This window comes from Lepisosteus oculatus, chromosome 7 (genome assembly GCF_040954835.1).
Source record: "Lepisosteus oculatus isolate fLepOcu1 chromosome 7, fLepOcu1.hap2, whole genome shotgun sequence".
NCBI lineage: Eukaryota > Metazoa > Chordata > Actinopteri > Semionotiformes > Lepisosteidae > Lepisosteus > Lepisosteus oculatus.
Window position 1 is genome coordinate 36935325 of NC_090702.1, and position 12705 is coordinate 36948029.

Genomic DNA, 12705 nt, shown 5'->3' on the forward strand with positions numbered 1-12705 from the left:
ATGTGCACATTTGGGTGGCCCTAAGTCATTATGTCACCTGGTTTTATGTGCACATTTGGGTGGTCTGTCACTATGTTGGCATGTAGCAGCCCTCTGGGCTCCTATGACACTGGAGGCTATGGCACTGGTGGTCCCTTTGCAGAGATGGTTGCTCAGTTCCAAAAATCAGGTAATCTCAGAGAGGCATTTGTTAGCAAAGTCTCTTCAGTTCCTCTTCTTTCCTATGGATCACTTTTCAGTCTTCAGAAAACCACCAGAATAGCTGGAACAGATGAATTCTTGTTAAAGACTTAATTTCTCTACATTATCTAAGAAAAACAATTATCCATTCCATCCATTGGGACAACCTGTCACACTTAACTGGGCTCACCCATTAATATACAGCCCATACAGAGGGAGAACATGCAAACTCTATGCAGATAACACCACAAGTCGGGAATTGAACCAGGGAACCCTGCACTGCAAGGCAGGCAATGCTAACCATTGTATCACAATGCCAATCTTAAAATTAAAATATGAGGAACTCAATTAACTTAGTATAAACATATTCACAGAAATCATCCCAGGACTCTAGATTTGTGTTTAATAAGAATTTTAATTTAAAAATTGATATTGTTACAGAAATAATTTTTATCACTGAATCCTTTGACTTGAACCAGGCAATCAGTGCTTTTTAAAATTACATCCTGTCATGCTTTGAAAAGTAAAATCTCTGATAAACCACTTTTTTCAAAATCACAATATATTAGTTTTTTCTCATACATGAAGTTGTGCAAAAGAACATTACAAAGCATTGAGCACTGACACAAAAGATAAAACAATTTAAACATCTGAAAGCATTACACAATTCCAAGTATTCAGTGAGAATTTAAGGCCATTTTGTACTAAATTTATTTTTTTGTAATTCAACACACTATCCACAAAACTGGTGCATTTCTTGTAAAACTGTACATGCAAACATAGTGCGCGCTATAAGATAGGACAAGCATTCTATAGAGTATTTGGATATCCCAGTAAACAAAGTTCATGTGCACAAAGTCACATGACTGTGCATTAACATTTTCTGGCACATTCACCTGATTGGTTCACACATGCACACATCATGGCAATGTGACACTAAGGTGACACCAACAAAGTAATAATATTCTAAAACCAATATCCCTTTCTAAGGAGTGTGCTAGCCTTCAAGATATTGACTATTAGTCTTTTATTTCTTTACAAAAGTGCTCTCCTAAAAACATAGTCATCTACAGTTGTGTGATTTCTGATGTTAAAGACTGTGTCTTGAATGAAGACTCAAATGGAGAATAAGAACTCAAATAAGGTCATTATAACTCAATAATACTAAAGTACACTATTGGCACAAGTCTAAAAAAAAAGATTTATATTTTTTCTGATTTTCAACCTCAGGTTTCACTGGATGTCAATTACTTTTTTGACATTACAATTTGTCTTGGTCCACATCTGATTATGTGTCATCTAACCAATATATTATCATGCTGTTTTGGCACAAAATGACTGGACAAGAAGCATTCACAAGGGTATAGCTTTACAATGCTACATGCCACAGTGAGGACATTTTTGATTACTAAGATATTTGGTTATTTTTTCATTCCTTTTTTAGTTTTTTTTTGTGTAGTTTCACAAAATGGTACAGTACATATCTAAATGCAGCTGCCTTTTGGTAAAGCTATTCTGAAGATATATTTTTGGTCTAGCTAAGAGAACCCCAATTTACCAATACTTTACTCCATAGTGATACACCAAAGCTTTACATCATAATTTGAAGGCGCATGAAGAGACATCAAATTTTAACAAACCTTACATTTAATGTGCCTCAAGCTGAGTTTTCTAGATCATTTTAAGAAACAACATTCCCACTCCTAATAACATACCACATTGTTTAAAATCAAATGGTAAATTAACTAAAACTAAAATCAGTCAGCAAAATTATTTTGCCAACACCAGCAAAGCAGGGTTATATTCATTGTATTCTGAAAAACAGTTGTATTTAAAGAATGCCTGAAGTCTGTTTTTAGTAGCTGTTTTTCATAAAACCTTAAAATAGCAAAAACATTATTGAATGATAATTTGCACTCTTGAAATTAAATCATACATTTGAATCATAAAAAGATGAGACAACATTTCATAAATATGGCGTCAAATGATACTGGAAGCAAGTAGTTTAAATTTGTTACCTGAAATACAATAAAGAAATATAAGGCTTGTTGAATAAGTGCTGACTTACATAAATATCCCATGAAAAGTAGACACCTTCTTAACAAGGCAATTTCATAATACAGTGTTAGCATTAATATTTTAAGTTATACATCATAAGTCTGAATAAAGGTGGTTATGCATGCAAGACACACTGCAATGTCTTTTTAAATTTAACACTCTAAAGAAGGGATATGGTTTTATGTTTTGTATCACGTTCACCTGCAAGGTAGCACAGAAGAATAATTATTCCAAAGTATATATTTAAAGAATTATTATAAAAGTATTCAACTGTAAAAATCATTAACATGTAAACATTAAGAAAGAGAGGAAATGCATTCCCATATTTATTTACAACAGTCAAGGGATTAAGAATCCAGGTAAAATAAGATGATCAGATGCTTTTCTTCCTTAACATCTTAAAAGCCTTTCCTTTTTAACTCATCATAGCTTTTGTTTTTTTAGCTACGAATCGGCTTCAAAACCCACTGTTGTTTTTCCAAGGCATTCATGAAGACCCTCAGAGATCTTTATGCCAACTGACCTTATTAATCCACAGTTGCTTTTGTTGTAGTCCTTAAAGAAGAATGCTTGAATGGAAGTAAACATGCCTTCGAAGACTTCCCAGATCAAGTGTCCCCTTGTTTCCAGTCTACATAGTGCAAGCAGATAGAGGAGATGCCTGGGCAACTCTGAGTGATTCTGAGTATTGGAGGGCAAGTGGTTGAGGGTGATTCCAGGTGCTAATGTCAGATCTGGGTCTGCAGGGGATGTCCAGGGGGTGTGTAGGGAGGGGGAGCAGGAGACGGTTTGATCCCTCTAGCTTTCATGTAAGACAAGAACTGGTCAGGAATCTCAGCTAGTACATCCTTTGCCAGTCGCGCCATGCTCAGAATGTGGTTTCCTGTCCTGTCTATATAATCTCGGAATGGGACAAACTAGAAAACAAAAGAAGAGTATCCCAGTTATTCCCTACCTTCAAAGAAAAAGTATTACTCTTATGTTATCTGACGTACATACAAAAGAGACAAGTTTTTCACATCCAAGTCACAGCCAGTGGTAGCATCACTCAAACAAAACTCAGTATAGTCTAATTATGGCCCTCTGGGCAATTGTAGAATAGACTCAAACAATGATTTCAATAAGGTGTTAACCACTGTACTGCATATCTCCTCTAGAGAATTTTATACAATAGGAAAGCTAGCAATTCACCTTACAAGCTTTACAAGAACAAATGAGACGCAACAAGCAGGTAACCAGTCCTCTCTGGCCAAGGTCAAGCTCTGAACAGATGACAGGTCCCTACAAAGTGTTGCCATCTGTAAAAACGAGTTGCACAATCTGGCTGCATGTGAATGGCTTTGCCATAAAAGCATAAGCAGATGTCGATTTGTGCTGGTGATGGAAACATCTCCCTAGTGTGTGTGCCACACTGTGCACCTGCTGCCACTGTCATCTGCTGTCAATATCTGAGGAAATGTTCAGCAATTAAGTGCAGTTGTCCCTGGTGTTCTGTACTGCTGAAGCATACAAAGTCTATTCAATCTTATTAATTTGGACCTAGTCAGATAAAAAGCAGTTGCAATAGGCTGGGTATTCTACAAAATATACATATATTGGTATAGTTTTTTGCAGTTTCAGTATCAGACTGAATAAGTGAACAGCATTTTTTGGATGTGCATGGTTTCATTGATGCCGTCTACATCCGAGAAATATTTTTTTTCAGTAACTTGTTCAAAAGGGTCCTGCAATTAAAGCTCTATGATACCTAGTGATCTCTATAATACAAACTGGAAATCTAATGAATTGTGATTGAAATACAATAATTTTTAAAAAAACTAATCACAATTAGTTATTTAGCTGATATTTTTATGTAAGACTTAGAAAATCATATCTTCCAACTGAAAGCAGGAGGTATACACAAAGGTGAGCAGTGTACATTTGAATTACTATTATCTTTTTGGTTTTTCATTTTGTTTCTAGAGAAAACATTCTCCTTGTTCTGTTTATTCCATCAATTAGATTTAAATTTGTATTACATTTTGCACTATAAAATGTGTCACCAACAGAAACTATAATCCCTAGGTTTCACTTCATAGTCTAACAATTAAGTTAGCAATCAAGTCTTCAAGCTCTCCTAAATTGCTTATTTTGTTGTATGGCAAACACCTATACACTAACTTCAAAATACCACAAAGATTAAAGTGTCCTCATTATGTGAAACACTCTACACAATTAACTTTACAGATAACCTTTTTAAGGATACCAAACGTTATATCTAGCATTTTTAAAACTAAGTATAAAATTGTATTGATAAAAACTGGTGGTAGTAACTAACTCTTAAATCTTGGCTGATATGACGGCAAGCACTGCAGTACAGGTCATAGGAATTAATGTATAAACCACTTATAATCTATAACACATGAAGAGAACATTAATTCAGTGTCGATATCCTGGAAGACAGAGATCTGTACTAGTAATTAATTGCACTGAAAGCTATCATTAGTCATAACTACTTAATTAACTACTCAGGTAGGATTATAGAATATCATTTCAGTCACTACAACAAAATTAAATTTAAGAGATAACAAGAATTCTTCCAACTACTAGAAGTGATTTAAAAATTGAATCTTAAGTAATATGCTTGTTGCACAAAAACTCACAAATTAATCTTAATAATTAAAATAATTACTGATAATATGTTTTGCGTGTCTGATTATTGTAAACCAGGCCTTAAATACTTTTTACCTACCTAAAACATCTTGTACATGAAATCCCTTAATTGAAAAGAAACCTGTAAAAACTAACTCCTATCTTTTAAAAGACAAAAACAAAGAGAGAGGCAGGCTCTAAAAAGGAATCTCAATATGTTAACCTTTTAAATCCAAATTAGTCTAGACTGAATTTGTGGGGACTGGTGAGGCATGGCAAAAGCATAAGAGGTGTTATAAAAAGAATACTAATCAGGAACACAGGGACACTCTTCTTAGTCTTTGACAATCAAATAGACTCATTCCTGAACTGAATTAAAGTATTTATGATTCCACTTATACCAAATTTCATTCATACTGTGTAGTATGGACAGGCTTTTCATATGAAACACTGTTTTTCTAATTTTAAGAGTATCAGTTACAAACTGAAATTAATATCACATGATTATGAAGGTAAATTATACTCCATGAGTTTCTGTGGTTTGCCAAGGTAATCAACACTGAAATTGTGGCCAAAGCCTATAGACTAACTACAAAATAGTATTTGTTTCACCAGTGTACCACTATGATTATAGTTGACAAGCTTTTCTTTAGGCAATATTGTTATTTGCAAGTCAGGTGTATCACCTTGCCACTTTCATTCAGTGGATTCAATGGTTGCGCTATGCAGAGCACAGCTATTTACATAAAGCTGACCAACTAGAAATAGAAGCTGTGCACTGAGGGCACAGGGAGTGAGCATGTGCTAGCTGCAGACTTGAAGGAATGGATGACAATTTTCAGCAACCAATGGACTAAAAGATATTACAGATTTGACACCCCAATGTGAAGACTACTGATCTCAGGTATCTTAAAACTTGGAGGAGATGAGAATTGGGAATAGAGAAGGAATGGAGTTTATAAACAAGAAAAAACAGAAGGATGCCAGATCTAAGGTTACAGTGCAGTAAGGTTCAGTGTCCTGGGCCCCTCAGTAGCAACACTGGTTCCACTGGGGTAAATGAGTTGCTTCTTCAAAATCGCTTGCAGTATTCATACAAATATACAAATGTTAATAATAAGTATTGATTTGAAAATATCAAAAGTAAAAGGCCTAAATATAATCTTCTGCATTTAATTTTCAACACCTACTGTACAGCTTTAGGAAAAACCTCAGTTTAATTCTCGTTCAAATAACACCACCTCCCCCAGCTCAACACCCCCTTGCATCCTGCTGTGTTTTAAGTTATGCAATGTACAGTTTTGAGGCAAGTGAAACTGAACAGTAATTTTTCTGAAAGGAAAATTGTCGACATCTTGGAAATATAATAAAAGAAATACCAGGCATGTAAGAAGCCTCATATATGTGTTTCTTTCTTTTATTCTTCTATTTATTCTATTTTATTTCTTTTATTCTATTAAAATGTTACTGTTTTACTGTGTTTATGTCCTGAACTTTCTATTATCCTCAATCGGGATATCTTGAAAATATGTATTCATTTTTTTAAGTTAAAGGTCATACCAGAAAAAATGAAACAGTGTTATGTTTTGGCATTCTTAAATAATATATTTGGCACTGTTTTTTTATATAGAAGATATACTGTACCTGAACAATGTCTCTTTCTGCGTATCTTCCTCTTGATGAGATTCTAATCTCATCTCCATCCAGCTCGATCATGGCTGAAAACAAAATTTTAGTTCAGTAACAGAACTAATGCAATCCCATTATCCATCCATCCACCCTTTATCAGAAAGCTAATAAAGCTTTTTCTGGTGAGGGTTGCAGCAGCCTGGAGCCTATCCCCAAAGCTTTGGGCACAGGGAAGAGCACCAGTCCATCACAGTGCACACACAAACATAAAAAAGAGACATCGGTTAACCTGGACATCTGTCTTTGGAAGTTGGAAAAACAGAGGACCAGAGAAATGCACACACACATGGAGGGACACACAATCTCCACATAAAAGTTACCCCATTCCAGAAAGGAGTCTAAGACAGGAATTGTGAGGCAGTAGTGCTAACCAGTAGTGCTGGCCCTATTGCTGATAAATAAAATAAAAACATGGGCATAGATAATATATAAAACAATTAGGTAAATTAAATAGGGCATTACACATTAAGTAGAATAATTTGGTGAACAAATGAAGAGTTTGTATATTCTCGTACACTAGATAAATAGCATGCACCTAAGCACACTTTGTTGTTTAGCTTATAACACTGATTCAATTTGTATGCATGTCTGGTGTTACCTTGTTGAAAAATACAGTAAGTGCATAACATGAAAAATAAATTTCAGGCTACTCTCTATTTGCAGACATATTTGTCAGAAATATCATTTTCCTTATTTTCTTTTGATTATTATGAACAACTTAGACATCCAATTTCTTGCTAATTCTATGTCCTCTGCTTGCGTCTTGTGCTGTCATTAATGAAATGTATTTAACTTGCCAAAAGAATGAAGAATATATTTGCATATTAATGATCCTTGGATGAATTATCTACTAACTACCCAACAACCTACAGTAGATAGTTCAAATGGTCCCATTCTCCCTACTACCCTTTCTCATACAGTATGTAGAGCACTTGTCTGTTTATAACCCAAAGGAGGTTTAAGTTTTTTTTTAAAGACTGTATGAATTTTGGGATCACTTTTCTGAAGGAGTGTAAGATATTTTATTCCAGCTGCTTTACATTTTAAATCTAGCTTTTTAGCATGCTAATAAATGTTAAAGATGTTTTGCTTCTGTCAAAAAATATCAAGAACTGAAATTGATTAAAATGAACACGGCAGACTAAGGAGGAGGCACTGTAAAAACACTTAAATTAGTGTTTCAGTGCAAATGTCATGTCCACTGACGGCTTTAAATACAGTGCTGTTCCATTTTTTTTTCAGTAACTTTGTCCTGCCTTGCAAAAATCAATTTTATATGAAATTCAGAGTGATAGCTTGGGAAAATATTCAGAACAAATGTTTGTGTATGAAGTCCCATTAAATATCTATACACATTGGGTAGTTTCACATCTATCCATTTTTTAACACTTTATCTAAAAAGCACATAACAGGGTCACCAGAGAGCAGGACCCTAACTCCGCAAGCAACAGGCATGAGGCAGGATACACCTTGGAAAGGACATCAGTCCGTAGCAGGAAACACACACTCACATCTAAGCCAGTTAAACTACTAACTGATCTACAACCGACTTGAATTGTGTGAGGAAAGTGGAGTACCCAGAGGAAACTCAGATGAACACAGGGAAAACATACAAACTCCACATGGTTAGCACCCCAGGTACTGAACCCAGGGACCCAGCTCTGCAAGGCAGTGGCACATGCAGATCTGGATCATTTGTAAAGCAGTTATACACTTTTGTCGATATTTTGAAAAAAAAAAAACGTTTTCAAGATGAAAGATCCGATACGATTACAACTTCAAATTCTTTATTTTGGCCTCATTTTTATCAGCCTCTCGACCAACCTATCTTTGAACATAACACTTCAACAAGCAGTCAGTTCCAAGGATAACCTGTACACAGGAGATTATAGCCTTTAATGAACTCTCACTATTGTCATCTACTATTTTGTGCCAGTTTTATTGTTGTTTTTATCATCTTTTGTTGCCTGGCTAAACTGATAAGAAGTCTGTGGACAGTTTATTTTGTCAAAGCTCTATTTCACGCAGAAGATTTGAAAAAGCTATAGCAAAAAAATCAGATCTGTATTTTATCTGATTGCTCTGCAGCTTTAAACTTGGACTAATTTAAGAACCAAACAAAACTGTGCTGAGTGACAAACCACTTTTCAAGCCTGAATTCAACAATAAACTGATACTGAAAAACAGAAGGTTTCTCCCTGCTTTTATTTATGAGTCATTCCCAAATCTTGTTAGTGCTTTAATTCTATGGATTATTTCCAATTAACACTATCAGAATACAGCTTTTGTTTATCAGAACATGCTATGATTAATTATAATACAACACCGCCAACGACATTAAAGTTTAAACATTAAGAAAAATTTAAGTTTTTAATTTTCACCTGCTAACCTAATTTAGAATTCAGAACTGGAAAACCTGAAACTTTGTGAACAGAAATGTTATTAACCTATTATTAAGTATTATATTAGCTTAGTTACATCTTATTTACAAAGTTATAATACAGCATAGTTACCATTTGTTATTGTTAAAAGTTAAATCACTCCCTCTAAGGATCACAAAGCTTCCAAGCTTATCCAAGTGTGGTCAATATAATTAAAAGCAACTAATGATTTTAGGTATATTTCAGATTAATCATCATCCACACACGAGAATCCCTGTTTCAAGATCAGATTTTTTTAAACTTACCATCAAACTCTGCTGGTCCAACTCCAACAATTATAATTGACATGGGAAGAGTAGAGGCCTTTAAGTAAAGGGAAAATAAAAATCAGTTTAACTTCAGTACTAAAAAAATATAGACAGTCCATATTTTATATGATGATAAAAATATTAAGGGCCACATTCATAATACATTTTCAAGGCAGAATAAATTACTACTGTTTATTGACTAGTGAGAGATGTATTGAGAAGTGTCACATAAATATTTTAGAATGCAAATTAAAGAGCTCTCAGAACAAGTTTAAATATTCCTTTTGAAGCTGTAGATTTATGATTTTTCTTTTTTTTAAAAAGGGGGTGATAAACTTAAAGTAATACCAAACCTTTATGAATTTGGCCCTTGCTATTGCTAAAATCGAGATGGAGTTGACAGAATTGATTCTCATTTACACTTTATATGATGCACAAAATATAATTTTTCATCCTGTCATTCAAGACAAGGCTTTATTTTAAGATTTTAAAGGCAAAGGTAATAGACCCTTAGAATTATGGTATTATTGTGCTTGGTGTTGTAAGAATCTTCACCCCAATATTTGAGAAAAGCAAAAAGCCTGGCCTTATTAAAAATGTTTGCAAATTGTTTGTATGGATGTGGGATTGTTCAATTTAATCATACAAAATTAGATGACCAACCACAAAATTCACTGAGCCCATAACTTAACAATATTAGGCACACTGTTCATCCATATGCAAGTAAAAAATGAATAAGGGAAACTATCTGGTAAACTATAGTTCTTAATTGACATTTTTAAATAGTACCTATCCCAATTGCTATTATTCTTAAAATACAATTATTTCTAGTTTGGAGAACGAAAGAAAATCACATGCCCTTCTCATCCTTTGTTGTCCTACTCCCCAGTACCATTGCTCAAAAACTTGCAATGCAATCTATTTCTCTTGCTTGGTAAAATCATCAGGCATAAATACATGCAATGACTTTTAAGAAGAAGTGCCATTTCACTTGAACAATAGTAAAAAACAAAGAGAAATAAAAAGTGTGTATGCATTTTCTTTCCATGGCTATGAAACGTGCTCACAGGATCTAGAGATTGAGAAGGTCTGCTTGGAACATTTATCTTGGCAATGAACAATTTCTTTGTCAATTTGGATCTATGATTTAGATATCCTATATTTTCAGCTAAACTTAGGCTCCTTGGCAGAAGTAACCAGGTGTTTGGCCAAAATGTCCTGGTACTTTGATACCCGGTCTACAGTTTCTACCCTGAAGATTTTGGTTTGTGTTGTCTCCGGACTCACTTCTAAATTTCTTCATACTACACACTTTCACAGTGGAGAATGGGAAATTCAGCTTTTTATTCTTTCATTTACAGCCAGCCTCAACTTGTGGAGGTCATTGATCATTTGCAGTTTTCAGAGAGCTCTCTGCCTTCAACCATGATGATACCTGGTACTACTAAATGTCTTCAGTTTGTTACTTCCTTTTATACCACAAGGAAACAGGAACCCTTGGGAAGCATCTTCATAGTTCCATACAGTAGGTTTCCATGGAGCTTCCAAGGAGCAGAAATTTATTGGCATTTTGTTGTTGGATTTTAATTAAAGGCATACGTAGAGGTGAGAATCAAAGTGCCCTACAGTATGTGTTTCCTGGAATTTAATTAATTACTGATTACAAATATGACTTTTATCATCCAATGTTATTAATATTACAGTCAAACATTTTCAGAATTGTTTTAAGCTGAACACTATGAAATTCATACACTGCCCTGCTATTCTGTTTTTTTTATTCCAGTTTAAAGAGAATATCATTAATTTACTGTTGCTTCAAAAATCTGGAGTGGACTGTATATAAATCAAGAGTACTCATTATTCTACTGGGGCACTGAATATTTCATAGAATTGATAATAACCCAGCCCTGGCAAAGAAAACCAAAATTTTTGTTATGGATTGTTGTTGAAAAAGTGATAATTCAGTAAACTTCTATGATTTATTACCTTTCAGAAACTAGTTGTCAAGCACATTATATAGCTGTAAACAGCAGAAATGGCTGGAGGAAAAGAATGAAGGGTGTTGAAAATGCTTAACGATTTATTTCAAGTTCTCTGAAAATGTTTAATTACTTTATTAGAAAGGAGTTTTTTTAAATACACAATACAGTCATATTAGTTTTATTTTACTTTGATACATAAGCTCCCGAGGATGATATAGTCTTTTCTAATCAACTTGAAAGAACTAATTTAAAATCAACTCTAAATTTGGTTCTTTCAGTTATAGAATCTATCAGTCCTTAAGATAAAAGCAAATATAAAGTAGTGGTGATAGGTTTTTCTTCTCTTGAGATACCTCTCAAAAAGTCTGATTTGTGTTGAGGCATTTATTTTAGTTAGGTATTTACTCAGAATAATCTTATATTCAACCAAAAAGGTTGCTAGAGAGCAAATTTATAATGATGAATTTTGTGCATCTGTCATCCGTACATCCAATGTGCGCAATCTTGCTTTTTAAGCACAAACTCACACTTCTGCTTCATCTGTGCACACCGTTGAAAATCACTTCCTGAAAGCCATTATTAATGTCTGGTGCTAGCACTCAAACTGGTACAGGTTCCAAAACAAAACAGAACTTTCTGAAAACAACTCACTTCCTTAAGTGTTGGTTTCCATAATTGGACCTCTAATTTTCATGCTTCTGGTATATAAATAGTTAATGTTGCCCGAGTCTGTACGCCTCTTTGATGTTCTTTGTTGGTGCCTTGTGTTACATTTATATATATATAAATGTTCATTCTATTCTGTCTAGAAATAATATCCGTCCATTTTCCAATTTCTAACTGCTTCATCCAAAACAGGGTCATGGGGGAGCCAAAGCCTATCCCAGCAAACAAGAGGCATAAGGCAGGATGCATACTGGATGGATTCTAATCCATCTCAAAGCACACTATCACACCAGCGCCAATTTTCCCAGAAGCCAGTTAACCTACCAGCATGTCTTTGAAATGTGAGAGGAAACCGGAGCACCTGGGGGAAACCCATGTGAACAAGGGGAGAACATACAAACTCCACAGTAGCCTGGGAATTAAACCCAGGACCCCGTTGCTGTGAGGAAGCAATGATAACCACTGGGCCACTTTGCCATCCATTATTATTCATTTATAAGAGAATGACAATATCTCAATAGATATAGTATATATATATAATGAGTAAAACTATTTGTTCTCATGAACACAACTTTTACAAGTATCATTATAACAGAAAAGGTTTTGCACAACTTGATAACAAAATGTGGATAGGGATATTAACTATTTTTGCCTAAACCTTACAGCAAAGAAAACATTGAAAAACTCTTACATTGACAATCGCTTCTTTTGTCTGTGCCATATCTGAGATCACTCCATCCGTTATGATCAGCAAAACAAAATATTGTGAGCCATCTTTCACAGATGCAGCATATCTGTGTGAGAAACAAA

At 34.5% G+C, this 12705-nt stretch overlaps 1 protein-coding gene across 1 annotated transcript in view; it reads right to left on the minus strand.

Annotated features, from left to right (window-relative positions):
* Positions 1–575: 575 nt before the first annotated feature.
* The window catches only part of LOC102683595 (copine-8), a 166062-nt gene continuing 153932 nt past the window's right edge, over positions 576–12705 (minus strand). The window contains exons 17-20 of the mRNA XM_006633442.3: positions 12587–12689; positions 9245–9302; positions 6514–6587; positions 576–3155 (exon numbers count right to left, since the gene is read on the minus strand). Of these exons, the coding sequence (XP_006633505.2) occupies positions 2967–3155; positions 6514–6587; positions 9245–9302; positions 12587–12689 (424 nt within the window). The 3' untranslated portion in view covers positions 576–2966. The remainder of the gene's footprint in view (positions 3156–6513; positions 6588–9244; positions 9303–12586; positions 12690–12705) is intronic.